Genomic DNA, 17,206 nt, shown 5'->3' with positions numbered 1-17,206 from the left:
TGCGTGTTGCAGCTGAATACCCCTCGAGAGAGACAGTGAAACATGAACCTATGGAAACCTTCAGTTGACATAAAAACTCAAAAGGTGTTTAGTTTGTCCAGTGAGGGCTACAGTTAAAAAAACATTGCGGCCTCCGTAGAGAGGACCCGCTCCTGATGTAAATAAACAGTATTTAAATATAAAGGGCCCATTCTGGGGTAAACAAAACAACAATTTCGTACATTTAGATGAAACACACAGGATTATTTTATATTCAATTTCTGGCATAGATCATTTTCACCTCATCCTACACACTGGACCATTAAAAGATAGAACGTTCTTTCCTTCAGATAAAACTGTGAGAGTGTCATATGTATGAATAAAGCACACAGATTAAAACTCAACACATAGTTTATTGGCATCACACATCAAACTTTTTTTTTTCATATAAAGAGGGAATGTATCAAGTATAGACTATGAAAGTGCAAATAGCATTTCAAGGATTAGTTGCTTTACAATAGAAAATCTCAATGTGTTACAAAATGTTATATGCCGTTTGAAAAGCAATCACCTGGACATCATAGGTGAAATACGAAGTAGAAACTCTATTCAGACTCGTTCTCGTTTCATGCACAGCATAGTGTTACATAAAGAGGGACACTTGTGTTACATCCTCCGTTTAACCCACTCAACATGAACCGAGTCCGACAAAGTTAGTCCCACTAACCTAATGGCACTCACAGTTTCACAACTTCAAGACACAAGCGATCGCTACGTTTAGATTTACTGTGGCTCTCTACTTCTCCTCGAAAAGAAAGAACGGTCATTTACTTCAGTCTGTTCCGAAACAATTAAAACATCGAAGTGATCATATCATATCAGTTAATCATAATTGCGTTTTCTTTAGTGGATCAAGATCATTTTCAATAAATACCGACCTCATATTGCAACTTTCCTCCATTTTTAGTGTCTGACTTCAGGTAAGATCGGTGAAACACATACAGTGGATCAACAAAGTCGATACAGTGATTAGAGTTTCTAAACCACAGGAAAACCAACTGTTTCGAAAAGTAAGACAAGATTTCCTACTTCACAAAAGAAATAAAGCCAGAGAGGTTTAGAGAGTGTGACATTAAAACCAAATCATAGGAAATCCGTGTCACCCTCTAACCTAACACTTCTAGAACGAACGAAAAGCCTCATGCTACAAATATTTTCTTGAAGGAAAAAAGAAAAATCAAGAGCTCACGTCTGCACACTTCAAACTTAATGTGAGAGAAGTAACTTTAAGGTAACGGGTGTTTTTCTTTTCTTTACACTGTAAATACTGTGTAATTAGCACTCAGAAGAATCACGTGTGAAAGAGGATTACATAACTGTGATTGACGTAAAGGCACTGTGTAGAGAACCGTTTGAAAGAACAAGGGACTCCTCGTTGGAGCAAACACACGTTCACATTCTCTCGAAGGCCGGGACGTCTGCAGGGCGCTGAGGAGGCTCCGCTCGCTTCACACTCACCAAGAGATTGATTACAGCGGCTCGGGCTTGATTGATTAATTCACCGGAATCTGGGTGTGATTGCTTGATTATCACTTTGACTGGCCTTTTTTTTCTGCTGCGTATAAACAAGACGACTTTGCTGTCGACATCGTCTGTCACGCGCCTCGTTCCGCTGCAGTTCCCCCGATGGTGGTTTTAACAGGAGTTACAATGGGATTCAGAAAGCGCTGTTGCAAAGGTGCGAGCTGATTGATGCTCAGCAGCCCCCCCGGGCCTGTCAGCGTCTGTTGTTTTTGAAGCTCTCTTGACATTTCCTATTCAAACTGTTCTCGGATCGAGGCTCGGAGATGAATGGGTGCTACCTCGTCCCTGCTCGTCTGAATGATGCGGGTGTTTCACGTAATGAAGTACACAACCGTTATGGTCTGGAACTACAGATTTACACAGCACACTACAGCTTTTAGAATTTACATTTCCCTCAGCCGCAATCTCAAAAATATGGCTGGAGACTTTCACATTACCGTTTAGCTGAGTCATTGAGATTGTAAGAAGCAGGCACGACTTGCTGTGAATAATCCACTTGGTGACTGCAGACTGTGCTTTTGCTAGTCAGTGTTTGGCACCTATGAAGCCGGCAGATATGGGCAGGAGTGAGAACTCTTTCTCAGACTGTACCCTACAGATTGAATATTGGATATTAAACTGCTGCCTCTTCACAAGGGGAAAAACCTCCCTCAGACCTGATCCAGACACATACAGTAGGCTTTTAGTCCAGTGGAAAATAAAATACCTGCACAAGGATTACGTCTCTAAATCTCTCGTCTCCTAAATCTGCTTTCAGAAAAAGCAACTTGTTCATATTTCTATCAGCAGAGAATCATTTATGGAAATATATCATTGAAATTCATAATCTCTCCTTCAGTAAGTGCTTTGTCTTCAGGAGGGCTGTTAATGGGGGATTGCCTCTACAGCCACCACAGGAAAGGACCTGACTGCAGTGTTAGACTAAACTAAGAGTCTTAAAATATCTTCCCCCTCTGTCCACCCAAGAACCCACACATTCTTCATTCTGTTTACATTCCATCAAATAAAACTCTTTCAACCTTGAGTGTTTTTTGGCCTTTCAAACAAATAAAAAAGATCATGGCCGCCTCAGCCAATCAGATCATACTAGGTGCACTTGGTCCTCCCACTCAGAGGAGCTGCTGCTGGGCAGCTGGTCGGATATAGAGTCACATTGCGGAGTGTCGACGCGGCAGACCTTCGAGCCTCTGCGCTCTGCCTGGTCTCCACTTGGTTCAAGCGCACCCATGTACGGTAGCGGCATAGTTTCCAGCCCCACAAGATCCAACTGGGTCGGCCTCTCCGCCACGGCACAGTCCTTTTCCTCCATGTCACTCAGTCTCCGAGAGCAGAAACCCACGTCTGCCATCACTTCCTGAGGCAGGACGACCACGCCGGCTTTCTCGTCATCTTGCGGGCCGCCCCTTCCGCCTGCATGTAGTGCGCCCAGGTTTGAATCTGTGTCGGAGGAGGTGGATGAAACAAGGGTGATACCTTGAGGATTCATGTCGTGGAACCATGCCATGATATTGCCCAGCAGGTTAGCATTTGCAGCTAACGCAGAGGACGAGGATGGGTCGTGGCTGCCATACGTATTTGAATCTATCGTGTCACTAGAAGAGGAGAAGAGGCCTGTCGACGAGCTGCTGCCACCTGGGGCCACTGGTATGGGTAGAGACGCCCCGTATGGCCGGTAGCGACTGTCATGATGCTGCACAGAGGCGTTAACACTGGTAGCAGCAGAATAATGGCTGCCGATGTTGATGTTGCTGAGTCTTGCCAAGTTATCTCCCAGCTCCAGCAGTTCTGAGCTGCTTAGGGAAGCTCTAGGGAGGATCTCTGCACCGGGAGCCCTCTGCTCAAGCCTAGAAGGCAGGGAGGTGCCAATAGCGCCAAGAGAGGCTTCGTTGGCAAGGATCTCATGGCTGGATCCACTCCCAGCCAGGCCAGAGTCCTGGAGAGACAGCTGAATGGCCAGTAAAATGTTAGGGTCGTCATCATCGAATGAACCGAGACCCTGCAAGAGAACAAAGGATACACAGTGTCACAGTTTATGCAGAGTACCTGAAACCAGGCCACATCATCCAGTTACAGCACCAACAGTTTTTAAAGCTCCAGTTCGAATCAAATCTGAAAAATCTTTTTGTGGAGAAAGTAGAAGCAGCAGCAGCAGGTTAGAAATGATGATCAGACGTGATATGCACCATCGACAGATAAAGAAACTAATGCAGTTGTGACCCAGTTTTTCTCTTTTAAAGTTTATGTTTTGCTTTTTGCTGTGAGAGAGAGAGAGTGTGTGTGTGTGTGTGTGTGTGTGTGTGTGTGTGTGTGTGTGTGTGTTTGTGTGTGTGACTTTGAGGCTTTACATTTTACGACTCTGTAATGCCAAAAGGCTGAAAGCTTGGCAATGTTGGATATTTTTGCTGTCAACATATCCCATGAAATCATAGTGATTTAGTCCCACTGTGTTCTGACTTCCCAGTGCCCATGTTAGCTATGATGAATGAGGATTTCATCCGGTCGAACACTGTGATGGGTTTTATAGTTTTTGGACAATATCTAAAAGCTTGTTTTTTTACATTATATACATGAGGTTGATTGACATACAATCACAGGATATTTGACACCATACTTGACACTATACTCATACTAGCCTTGTTCTGTACTTGTACCATCGGTCAACTGGATTCTCTTTAGCCACACTTTATTTGAATTTCATCACTTGAATTGATCTTCTCTCTTTTGTATAATTCATCAGTCTGCAAAAACGTAGTCGGAAGAAGTACATCAAACTTTTAAAAAGTGTTCTTTAAAACTGCCTTTGAAAGAAAACTAAAAGTAAAACTAAATAAAAAATGGTCAAACAAAATCATTATCAAGCCCAGACACTTGATAATGAGAAATATGTCTTATCATCTTAAAGGTTTTACAGGCTGAGGTGTTGGGTTGAGAGGAAATTGTAAACTGTGTCTCACCATCAGAGGACCATGTCTGCGTCCACCTCCGACATCATCTTTGGAGAAAAGGAGATTGACAAAACAGTCACATTCAAAAACCTGATTCTTTACAACAGCACTTTGATAGCAATTTATCCCATTCAGGAAAATCATCTCCATTCCAATGAAAGTGGAAGCCACCTGACGGAGCATGTGCATTCAGCACTTTTTCTGGAAATTCACTTATTCAGTATCTTATTGAAATCGATTTATCCTTGTGGAAAAACAGAACCAATTAGCTGGCTTCAAAACTGCAAACTCTGACCATCTTTCACTCCAGGCAGCCAAAAACAAAGCAGCAGCATGATGGACGACACTGATGGATTGCAAATATTGGCTTGTTGAACTTGAGCAGCTGTGATTTTTCAAAGTTTGAGGCTGTACTCTAATTTGCATGCTCCCAATTCCTGCATTAGTTGGAAAAAGCTGAGGATTGTAGGTGAGGGGGTGGGATGAAAACACTTTGCTTTCCTGAACTTGCATATTGTAGCTTTAATGAAATTACCAAGTCCTCCACCAAGATAAATGTTCGAAACCCCAGAGGGAGAACGCTGTGAAGCTACTGCAGTACCTAAAGCGCTGTCACTGGGGTCGTCAGGGTCGGGTGTGCTGCTACGCAGACTGGACATGTCCCCTCGCCTCCGCTGTCGGTGTCTCCGTCTGTACTGGAACTCTGCATACTCCTTATAGGATCAAGAAGAAAATGGCATTTCAATAACACACGTCACCAAGTACAATTGTTTAGATTCACTTTATGGCTTAATTTATCTGATCAATTGGTCCGTGACCGTCGTCAACCAGATCAGCAAAACATGGCTCCTGTTTTAATCAATTCAAATCCCACTCTTTTATTGATGAACCAAAGAATGAATAAGTCAATATGTAAACATGACTCTGATTCAAGTAGCAGACAGCTTTGTTTTAAATCTGGTGTGAGAATGTGTTCGTGGAAAGATCAGCAGCATGAGACTTCAAACTTCAAACCCTTTTATCTCCAGACCAAGCCTTTAGTCATTAGTCTAGAAAGAATCCAAGCAGAACAAACTCCTTCTGGTAAGGAATTGGTAATTAAGCAACAAGAGGCCTAAGGTGCAGATGTTCGAAAATACTGTGTATGTGTGTGTGGGAGGGTATATGCCCAACTAATCTCAGAGGCAACCAGAATACCGTATCAAACATGAAAGTGATGTTATTAAAAAAGAAACTATATCAAAAATGTATTTACTTGCAGAATGAATTTGAATCCATCTCCATATTTTGTCGAGGTTAAGTTTGAGTGACGCCAAAAAGAAAGTGAACCCTTTGAAATCAACTGGTCAGAACTGATAACACAAAAACAATCACAATGTTTTGTGTTTTTATTGAAAGATTTCCTGCACGTTCACAGAGCTGGTGGAGAAAATAAATCAACGTTTAGATTTACCAACTGGTTAGAGCATCCTTTGGCAGAAACAACTGCAAACAAACACTTTGTGTAGCTGCAAATCAGAACTGCACGGTTTTCAGGAGGCCATTTGTCTCTTCTTTACAACAAAACTGTTTCAGCTAAGACATGAGGTCCTTCCTGGACATCTCTACTAAGGTCTGGGATCTGACTGGGCTTCTGCAGATGGAGAATTGTCTTAGTTTAAATTAATTTTGTAGTACTTTTACTTTGTTATTCAGAAGAACTTGTGAGAAATGAATTAGATGAATTTGTCCTTGCAGTGATGGCAAGCTGTGTTTGAGTGTTCAAAAAAGAGAAGTTAGTTAGTTAGTTTTAGATTGAAAACTCTTGGGAGTTTGGGTGGGCAAAAAAGTCCATGTTGGAACCAATGATGCACTCACCCACATTTGCTTCCTGATTTGACTCAAGCACCAGCAGTGAAGGCGAAAAAATTACTCGCAGTCAGCCACAGCTCCAACTCTGTGTCGGTGCAAGAAAGGTAAACCCATGTCTTAAACTTTACCAGTTTCCTTTGCAGCATTTTCTGCCACAAAGAAGCCAACAGCAGAGTAGACAATCTGATTCCAGTTTACACCACAATGGAGTATTGATATAGCCTTAGTGCTTCATGTGCTTACCATATAATCATGGCTTAGCTCAATCAGACTACAAAATATTTGGAGTTGTAGTTGTATTGTGGAATTTCAAAAAGCACTTTGGCAAACTTTTGGCCTCAGGAGGTTTGTTCTGTCCTGCTGTGGACAACACACACCTAAACTCTGGGCGTCTGCTTGGTCAGAAGTTGTTGAACTAAATCATGTTTATTTATAGTTTGCGTAACTGTGGACGACTCATGTCTATACAGATTGAAATCTTTCTAACCCTTCCCAGCTTTTTGCAAAAAGAACACTTCTTGAGAAGTCTTCGGAGATCTCTCATTCCTGATGGCCACGGTTCACAACAGAAGATGCTTCTTGTGAAAAAGCTAACTTTACATGTTTGTGTGTTTTTTTAAGTTAAAGTTGCTCTAACCTCTACACCTCCTGTCTGCTTTCATTGATTTGACACCAGGTTCACTAACTCTTGTCTCCAGTTAGCCTTGGTTTATGTCAGCAGCCTTGGGGCTCACATCCGATTCTAACCTACACTGTGAATGTTTCAACAGTGTTTTCGGTACGAGTGTTATAAGTATAAATAGAAAGATTGTGAAGATAGTAGATCGAAGAAAAGATTGTGTTTGTTCATTATTGTAACTCCGACCATATTTCACACACATATAAACATAAATTAGGCCGATTTACTTTTTTTTGCCATTAAATGTGTGTGAAGATGTTCTTTGCATCAAAGAAGGAAACAGTATATAAATAATTTAGCCATATACTACATAGACACTTTTAAGTAGTGTATACATAGCTTCAGTACTTGTAGTGGTCAGAGGTCAATTGAAAGATCATTTCAAAGCCAATCTGGTGAAAAACACACGGCTGCTCTCTGGTGTTGGACCAACATGAAAAGGTTTATTGGGCTGATCACACACATCTGCACATCAGCACCCGGGGACATAATCAACTGTATCCTCCATTCAAACATCTCATGCCTTTGCAAAAGTCAATGAGTCATATTCTTATAATCAAAAGACTGTCACCCAAACGCCCTCTTTTCCATACGCTCTAAAAATAGCTCACTATAAAGTGATCTGCCGGCACTGTAAGAACCATGGAGCGGACCATCTGTAGCTGCGCCTGTGAGGTGGTGTCATCCCACTTTGATTATTATGATGGTGTCCCCATTAACTGCTGCAGCTGAGACACAGCCTCTTCATTAGGACAAAAGATATGATTTAAGAATTTTATGGTGTTTCTGGCATCTGGCCGTTTTAAATATGAATTTAATTGTCGATGAAGAAAGAGTAAACTACTGAATGACTTTAATAATTTAAATTACCTGGTTTCATTTAATTTGTCCTTACAGCTTCTACATGCTTTGTACTGGCTTGAAAATGGCATTTGTCAATAAAGATAAATCAATAACAGTCAAGCACTGTTCAGGAAGCATATAAGCATTAAGGTAGATAACCTCATTTGGCTTCATATCTTATAATTACAAAAACAACAACATGATCAGATGGGAGTTCTGTTCCTGATAAACAGCATATAACAACATAACTGGACCTTTTTCAGATTAGTAGAATGCACCATAAAAGCACAATAGCTTGCTCTAAGCGTCCCTCTGGCATCGGTGTGAGTCATGTCTCTTGCAGACGAGCTGCTGCATCAGGTTTACTTGCTCGATAGCTTGCTGATTTCAGTTTGAAAATGGTAAAAACAACAATTAACACAGTGGGTCCTGATTTGAATGATACAATTATTTTTTAACAGTGGCTGTTTACTTCGTAAAACTTAAGTAGAAAGAATCTTAACAAAGCTTTACTTGTGATTGAGCTGAGCAGGCAGAGGGCGAAGTGTTTCAAAATGTATTTTTCAAACTGGCAGACGAGACAAATCTTTCCATTTGTTTCAGTGATGATAGGGAAACAGCCGCTGTATGCAGTTAACAGATGAGCACAATAACCAGAGAAGCTCAGATTTGCATACTGGTGTTGTGTTCTAACACTTCAGAAGGAGGCACCACAAAGTCTGAGGAGTGAGGGAGTTGTTGAGCTGAGGGAATTTGTTCCAGATGGAAACCCTGTATGTTTGAAAGCTGCCACCGTGTATTAACCCAACATTAATAGAAACACAGAGTACTAACTGCAGAGTATTGACTTATGCTCCACCATCGTGTAAATGCATCAAGCTGTGCATGAGAAGTAGGCAGGTCAATAATCAACCCATTATGTGGTCATTAGTTTTATGAGTGTAAGTGTTAACTACAAACGTCTGTTACTAATGTGCAATGATCGGGAGCAACCTGCTTAGGTGTTTGCCAGAGCACTGTGCTTTTAATCATTCCAACTGTGTGCACAGGGGAACACTGAACCATCTGGCTTCTCCAGAATATTAAATAACATGATGATCTTTGGGTCATCGTGGTTTGTCAGAGCTGTTTACGAAGCCAAAGCAGCATTATTAAAGATTGAGAGATACATATTGATGGAGGCTTGTATGTAACAATCATGATTCCACTTTCTGCAATTAATCATAACTGATTAGCTGTGACATTACCAGAGTAACTCTTGTGTTAAAGGTCATCCAAGTGTCTGCAAGCCCTGACATTTATATTCAACTCAAAACGGAGTCATTAAACCATGTTTTAAGCCTAAATGTCCTCTGATATCCTCTTGAGCCGCGTTCATGTTCGCACGCATCACACCGCAAAACCGCACACACTGCACCAAGCTCTCGCCCAAGGGCATGTGCGGGGTGACCTCTTTTCGAGTTGAATATGAATACCTGGGCTTGCGGACCACACGAGCAGTAAGGAAGCATGTCGCGCTTTATTCTGTAGTTTTATTACGTCTGAAGAAGAGGTCACTTTTGGCTGCAACACTGTTTAACCCTGAAACTCCAGAAGTGTTGCATGGACTCAGACACTTTCACTCATCCCTCCATCGCCATAGTGGTGGGTGGATAATGAGTAAATTTCTTTTTTTCGTGAACTATCCATTTAATGCATAAAATCAAAGGCTACATACCAATCACAGGTACATTTTGCAATCAGACTAATTAACCACCTCAAACATGGAAATGATTGCAGATGAGAGATGAGATTCAGGTGTAAAGTAGCCGCATCTTCTGTTGGATTAACACAGATATGGGTGCATACAGTGGCGACAATGTTATTACTGAATCCAATTTTATTTCTGACAACTCTGAAAGAAATTACTGATTTGATTTATCAAATCTCTGTAAAAAATGAAGCCAACATGTTTAAGATAAAATGAATCTAACATCGTTCAGGCCAAGTGTCAGCTTACAAAGATTTGAACAACACTTCACTGAAACTTAATAAAGGCTTTGTAATGATTACCTCAGGTGATGCAAAGCCTAAATATTCCCAGTCCCACGTTCCGCCAGCGAAACTGCAAGTGACCAAGATACACAACTTTTAGCCAGAATACAAATATGAGTAACTTTAAGTACAATATACCTAATTAGTCTCATTTGATAATTTCAACTGGATCAGTAATACAGTTTCTCTCTTCTCTAAAGATGTGTCTGTATGTTACCTGCGCCTGGGAACCTCAGGAGAGTCATTGGGGGCCACACCCCTGGCTACCGAGGCCAGGAACTCCAGCCTCTTCTGCTCCACCAGACACGCCGCCCGGATGATCTTGTGACGCGGCGTCCGCAGGTAAGGCCGATTGACTTTTTGAGCCAGGTCCTCAGTAACCATCTCTAAATCAGTCTGAGGAGAGAAACACAGTTGGCTGAGAGATCTTTTAGCAAACTCAAAAGAATGAGTGGTTTTAGTGTCTGAATGCACTTAAAGTTTAACTTAATGTCACATTTGTTTCCAGATTGGGATGTTCAAGGACATAGGGACATAAGAAATAGCCTTTTAAGTGAACTACTTTTACTGCTACAATATATGATCAATCAATTTTATAAGCTTTTACAAAAATTATTAGAGCTATTGAAGCCTTGCATGGTGACTTTACAGAATTTGAAAAGCCAATAATATTAGGTAAATACAATTTGTGTCTTTCCATGTGATTACAAATAATATAACACTAGATCTTTTAGTAGAAGCTGAGATGTGCAGGTATAATTGGGGTAGACTGTGGAGCTCATGAGGTTGAAAGCTTTAGTCCCACATCTTTAATGGCCCATACAAGACTGGCTGCTGTGAACACTTGTCTTTTTTCTCAACAATGAAACCTGCATAAGCTCGTAGATCTCTTTCTTTGTGCTTTTGGGCTCCAGAAAGAAGCCGTAAGGATAAGAGCACTTGAGGATGCGGCGAGTCTTCAGAAGTTCTAGGACCGCATCTTCAATGAAGGTTGTGTCAGGTGGTCCTCCTTCCCCTGGGAACATGAAATAGAGTTTCAGATAACACAATGAATACCTGCCTTACTTTTGTCGAATACAGCCCTGAATCCATCCTAAATCACCTACACTTCGAAGCAGATCAGTGCTAAATGAGAAATTCTGCACAAAGCATACAGAGGAAAAGCTCCAATGTGCTAAGTGCGACGCAGGAACTGTTTCAAATGACTGATCTCTAGGGGTCTAGGTTGATGGGAAACAAGGATCTGAAAATAGGAAAAACATCCTCCTGCAGAGCCCCTGCCCCTGCCCCCCCACCATTTTAGATCTACACATGCACGAGCCATCATTAGAGACTGAGAATCCTTCTCAGGGCAACGTATCCCCAGGATTCATTGACGCTTCTGTGACGTAGTGTCTTTCAAAGAGGTAGTGGCGCCAGCGAGCGAACATATGTTCGATACTTAAGTATCAGGCTTAAACTAAACAGAACAGCTTATGGTACACAAAACAGAGGGACATTAAAACATTCTCGTTGTGTCCAACTGCAGCTCTGTTGCTAGGTAACAGCAGTAAGGGTGGAAAAGCTGGTGACGCAGATGATGGAACATTTTGTGGACCAGATCGTCTAATTTTGGTTCGGCCTTCGTGGTCTATGAAGGAGGCGGTCCTCGTGGGCTGCATAGACCCCGTAATTGGGACACATGTTTAGAGAACAAAACCTGCCAACTGTCACTATATGATAAAGGAAAACCTGTGCAACCTTCAACTGAACAAAACTCCACTAATCACAGAGTTATGATCATCCATTTCTCTACAGACTAATGTAGATACCACCTCTACTATTATATCTCAACTGAAATTTCAACTGTCGAGAATCAGAACTAAACTCAAGGATGCTAAATAGGCGGACAGTGCTTGCACAGACGAAGGTTTACAGGACTCTTTTTACTTTTTACACAAAGCACGGACTTATTGTAACTTAGACACGCCTGCTGAATAATAACCAGACCCACTGTTATTAATACATTATTGAAACACCTTTGTGTTTCTTCTCCCTCCTGCACATGTCCCAAAGCTCAGTATCAGAGGACCAGATTAAGATGTGTCTAAATGTGTAATGAAGAGTGATACTGTTGTGGCAGACTGCTGACTCACTTCCACTTAGGGCTCGACTGAGCTGCTCCATCTTCTCTTTGGCTGTTTTTAACAAGCGCTGCTCCAGCTATTGTGCAGAAGACAGAAGCTGTTTTATGTGTGGATTATTGGAAAAAAACATCTTGAGAGAACTGTTGGACTAAACACTGAAGAGAATGCCTGAATATGAGGCTTAACACATTTAAAAGTGGGTTGTGATGTCTGATTATTGCTTCCATAACAAGCCCCAAAAAGTAGGACAGTCTCTCCGGTATTATTATAGATGTACCGGATACAGAGATATTGAACATTTGACAGTATAATGCCTCAGAGAGCACAGCCACATATGCAGACAGCTGCCAGTTAACATCCACTGCATGGCTGTGCCTCATTCAAAGCAGACATCACATCATTAGAAGGCAAAGTCAGAGGTGGTTACCTGATAGCTGTGCTCATGGTTCTTGAAACGTGTGTAGTAGTGCATAAAACGGTCGAGTTCCTGAAAGCTCTTGTGTTTCTTCTCTGCCTGAAAAACCATGATGAAACAACAGTCACAGTCAATAAACTCCAGAGAATGTTGCTCCCCCTCACAGGCGTGTGTAGGTACTCTGGCTGAGAGCGGCCCAAATAAGTCAAAATAAGTGAGTAGAGCCAGAGGTGAAATCAGTGCTTGTGATTGGGAGGGACGCTGGTGCAGACTGAGAATGAACTTCCTCTTTTAAACTTTTGATGGAGGTACGTGGGATTGACAAAGGATAATGTATATGTTTAAGTGTTCGTGCTAATTTAAGCTGCATAGAGTACATGTGTAAGCAAACGGACAAGCACTATTCTTCGGCATTTTCAAATATCTGTTTGTTTTAACATACTTTTTCTCCACAAAAATTCCCTTGGACTAATGTTTCAATCGAACTGCTAATCTTGGTGCCTTGTTACACCATCATGTTTTTGCTTCTTTAGGTTGAGTATTAACAATGAGCTGATTGACAATCAAATTCATTATCAAGTTCAGTTGAAGCGTTTATTATTATATGCAGTCCTGTACAAAAAAATAATTTCTTTGTTTCCACTATGAATATAGTGCTTTTAAGAGTTATAGATAAAATATCAAAGTAAGAAAAATCTAAATATGTACAGTACAATCAAGAATCTGTGCAATGTAGTGCAATACAGTGCAATCACTGAGAAAACCATTGCCTGTGCTGATCTTTCTTTAGTGGTGGGTAAAAAGTCAATGTAAAAAAAGGTTGTAAAATAATACATCTTTATCAGTCTGTTTACAGGTTTTCCTGAAACATATGGGAAGTTTTTCTGTGGCTCCAGAAAATCAAATTTTTCTGATCTGATAAACTGCCTGAGGGGGATGTCACCTAAGGTACCACTTGGGCGAAAGACTAGAAATTTGAGTATGTATGAGGATGAGAGCTTGCTTTTAATTCCTGCTAAAGACCCAAGGCTACATTGCCCTCTACCGGCGTTAAAAATCGCTGGCCAGACTGTCAGATGTGTGTGTGTGTGTGTGTGTGTGTGTGTGTGTGTGTGTGTGTTTGTGTGTCTGTCCGTGTGTGTCAGTGTGTGTGTACCTCATCAGTCATCCCCTTTGACTGCTCTTCCACCTGCTGGATGACCTCATAGCGGGTGCAGCGATAGTAGCCTCCTGTTGACGAGCTGTGCTTTTTCCACTCTTCCAGACAGATCCAGCAGAAGTCATACTTACACTACAGGGACAGGATGAAGATATTAAGATTTCAATCTGCTCTCGTCAGCCATCACATCTAAACTGGTGAGCCACTTACAAATACTACACCAGCGACTGTATAATGAGTTGATTTCTATTTTATGATAAAGTTGTAAAATAAAGTCAATGTGTGCCTTCTATCACTGGGTCATGGTATGTGAAGATGTCTGCAAACACACACATGATTTATATATATTTTCACATGATTGTTCCCCCAAGTTAAAAGACTGATGAAACTAACTAACATACTGTGACTACTCTAAATATTATTTAGCAAAGACCTGTGATTAAAACAAAGTCTAAGTCAGCTGATGGTGCTTTCAGTCATTCATGTCTTGAATTCTCTACGACATGAATTAAGGTCTGCTTAGAACCATATATTTATTAAAAGCAAACTCAATAAAGATCTTTTCTCTCAAACCTTTAGTTACGTCAAAATGTATCTGTATTATTATTGTTCCATTTTAATAATCGTAGATTCCTTTCTATTGTATTCCCATTTTACTGTAATACCTTCTGTTATGTTTTTGTTGACGATTTTATTATGTTGCACATTGATTCTATACCAGCTTTGAAATCCCTTCATTCCTTATCTATACCTCAAATCCTTTGTAGGATGAGGAAGCCAATCACAACTGACTCTGGGCAAGTTGTTGTGAAAAATGTGCTATACAATTGAACTTGACTTGCCTGTAAACCCAGTAACCTGAGACTTAAGATCTACTTGTCTGTCTCAAGATTCTTACTAACAAATAGCAGTTTGAACCTAGCGGTGAATCCTGAGCCTGCTGCCACTAGACCTGATTTGAGATCAGAAATTCCCATTGCGTACGGTAGAACAACAGACCACTACAGCCCCTCCAGTCCACAGCCTATTTGGGTGTAAGTGATTTTGCTCCCTGTGCAACAAGTACTTCTGGGAGAGACAAGTTAGCCAGAGCGACACAAAACCCTAAAGGCTGAGACCTGTGTTGTCCTGGAAACACTCTGCTTATATGGTACTTCAGAAAAATCAATGAACGGCAGGGGGACATAAATGGAAGGACACAGAGACACAAAAAGACAGTGTGTGAAATGGAGAGACTTAAGATAAATACGTGTGAGGCTGCACTGGAGGGAAAGAAATGGCAGCGAAAAAGGACAAAGAGATGTTCCTTGGCAACACTGAGTCCTGTGTTTCCAGGCAACAGGGGTACAGCCATTTCTCAACATATAACAACAGGTCAAGAGGCTGAGCCCTCTGTGGCCTTTCCGCTTGTGAAAGCTGCTCCATCTCTACCAAACTAATCTCCATCTCTAGTCAGCCTCTTTAACCAGGACAGAGACAGTGACAGGGCTGTCACAAAGACAAAAGGAGTCTGCTTGTGTGACTGCACTGGGCTGCTTTCATGGCCTGCCCTCCAGCAACAGTGTTTGTCACAGAGACACAGTCAGGCATCATGACGCTGTGATTATCAGTCTCACACCGTCTGCCTCCACCACTCAGCGAGTGTCTTTTTATCTCCATCACCTCTGTTTTACTCTCTGTTGTCTGTCTCAGTCAGATCGAAGCTCCTGACTAAGTACAAGGCTTACAGGCTTCCCGGCTGTTTGATGGATTGTTTGTGAACATGACAGTATCATAAGCAAACGCTTGTAAAGGGAATTTTTAGAATGACTGCGAAATGTAGAAGTTGACTTATGGCAGCTTAAATGGGATCAGGCTCCTTTTCACCTTTACAACTACATCACGACACCAGAATAAAAGAGCATCTTACTTGTTCATGTCTATAGAATAATGTTAGCATAACACAGCCTGATAGTGACGCCCAAGGCAAATTCAAAGGGTCATCAGGACCATAAGAATTCACCCACTGAGGATAATTCATATCTTGACAAGGACCAATTTGTTGCCTTTGAAAGACATGATTTAATGCTTTATAAATACTCTGCTTAAGGGTGTTAACAGTGTGTCCCTTGTGTGGAAAACTTAATTTTCCACTCAACTGTTTGTTTACACAGAGGGTATTATGGAGCCTACAAATATTTAACTGTCCCATAATTGCACTATGTAAGTTATGTAAACTATTCTGTACCCACAGAGAAGAGCAACGGCATAAAACAAATATCTGACATGAGGTTATTACATATAATGAACTCCATATATGAGTTCAATATGATGTCAGACCTTCATTTTGTACTCTTGATTAGACAACCAGATTTTCTAAAGCTGCTTAAAGGTTTCCCACTTAATACATTTGAGCACATTTAGCTGATCAGGATCCCTGTGCTGACGCTAAGCGAGCAAGAAAAACAAGCAGCAAGGCCAAAGGCTGAAATGTAACTGTAATTCTTATTGCTGCTGGTTATCCCCACCAAGGAGGTTATTATTAATTGGTGAAAGGATGCAGAAGAGGTCAGGAAATAAACTTAAAATGTTGGTGCAGATCCAAATCAGGGGGCAGATCCAGGCATTTGTTTTCACTTTCTATAACCTTGTTTGATTGGTCCTTTTTCAATCAAACAATGATTGATTAAAAAATCTGGCATATTTATGGGGACTTATATCTAACTGTACAATTTAGTGCTGTTTAATTGAATTTAAGGGTACTGTCCGGCCTTGGTAGAGGGATGCACTGTACTGAATGCTATTCTCGTTATTCAAATTATGTTTTGACAAGCAGGACTGTATTAAAATGTTTAACAACTGCTTATTCAGGTAGTTTCCACAATTAGAAAACAATCTCATTACAAGTTGAAAACAAGCTAGCAAGAATAGCCCCTGAGATACACTTGTTAGATAATTACGAACTGCATTAGTAAGACAGATGTGTAAAACGTTCCAGACAAACTGACCTTAGCACACTGCATGTGGTTGCAGCCCTCATTTTTTTGAATGGGAGACTTGCAGTTGGCGCAGGGCTTGGAGTTACTCATCAACCATAAGCAGTTGGCTGCATCCTCGTAGGCTTCGCTCACACCCGCCACTTCAAGAGGAGCAGGAAGAGGTAAACAGGACAAATAAAGGTATGATCAGACAGAATGAAAATGGCTATTAACCATAACATCTAAAAAGGTCGCTGCACTGAGTGGGAAATTGTCCTGGCTGACTAATTTGGATTGCTCATACATTTTGCTAACATCTCCCAAGGTGCTCATGCATCCATCCATTCTCAAGGAGAATAATTGGCCATTATCACAGCACCTCAGATGTGCCATTTGAAAAATGCTGAGATAAAACAGAATCTGGGGTAAATGAAGTGGAAGATGGTCCAATAAAAAAAAAAAAAACGTTTAACTTCTGACTGTCACGTTAACAAAGTGGCATTTGCAAACAACTTGGACCATCCTAAATTATCCATTTGTCTGCTCACAGTCCAATTACTGCTTCAAGACATTGCATACTTTCAATGAGTGGGTTGTTCATTGTAGTTAATAACTCCTCATCAGTATGCTGAAT

At 41.1% G+C, this 17,206-nt stretch overlaps 1 protein-coding gene across 2 annotated transcripts in view; it reads right to left on the bottom strand.

Annotated features, from left to right (window-relative positions):
- Positions 1-372: 372 nt before the first annotated feature.
- LOC128449048 (ankyrin repeat and IBR domain-containing protein 1) overlaps positions 373-17,206 on the bottom strand; it is a 35,760-nt gene continuing 18,926 nt past the window's right edge. For both annotated transcript variants that reach the window (XM_053432032.1, XM_053432033.1), the window contains exons 11-20: positions 16,603-16,733; positions 13,613-13,747; positions 12,469-12,555; positions 12,051-12,117; positions 10,785-10,930; positions 10,133-10,311; positions 9,934-9,985; positions 5,110-5,221; positions 4,518-4,555; positions 373-3,559 (exon numbers count right to left, since the gene is read on the bottom strand). In XM_053432032.1, coding sequence (XP_053288007.1) covers positions 2,645-3,559; positions 4,518-4,555; positions 5,110-5,221; positions 9,934-9,985; positions 10,133-10,311; positions 10,785-10,930; positions 12,051-12,117; positions 12,469-12,555; positions 13,613-13,747; positions 16,603-16,733 — 1,862 coding nt within the window. In that variant the 3' untranslated portion in view covers positions 373-2,644. The remainder of the gene's footprint in view (positions 3,560-4,517; positions 4,556-5,109; positions 5,222-9,933; positions 9,986-10,132; positions 10,312-10,784; positions 10,931-12,050; positions 12,118-12,468; positions 12,556-13,612; positions 13,748-16,602; positions 16,734-17,206) is intronic.

This window comes from Pleuronectes platessa, chromosome 10 (genome assembly GCF_947347685.1).
Source record: "Pleuronectes platessa chromosome 10, fPlePla1.1, whole genome shotgun sequence".
NCBI lineage: Eukaryota > Metazoa > Chordata > Actinopteri > Pleuronectiformes > Pleuronectidae > Pleuronectes > Pleuronectes platessa.
Note: the sequence above shows the minus strand (reverse complement) of the source record. Positions and strands in the feature narration are given on the sequence as shown.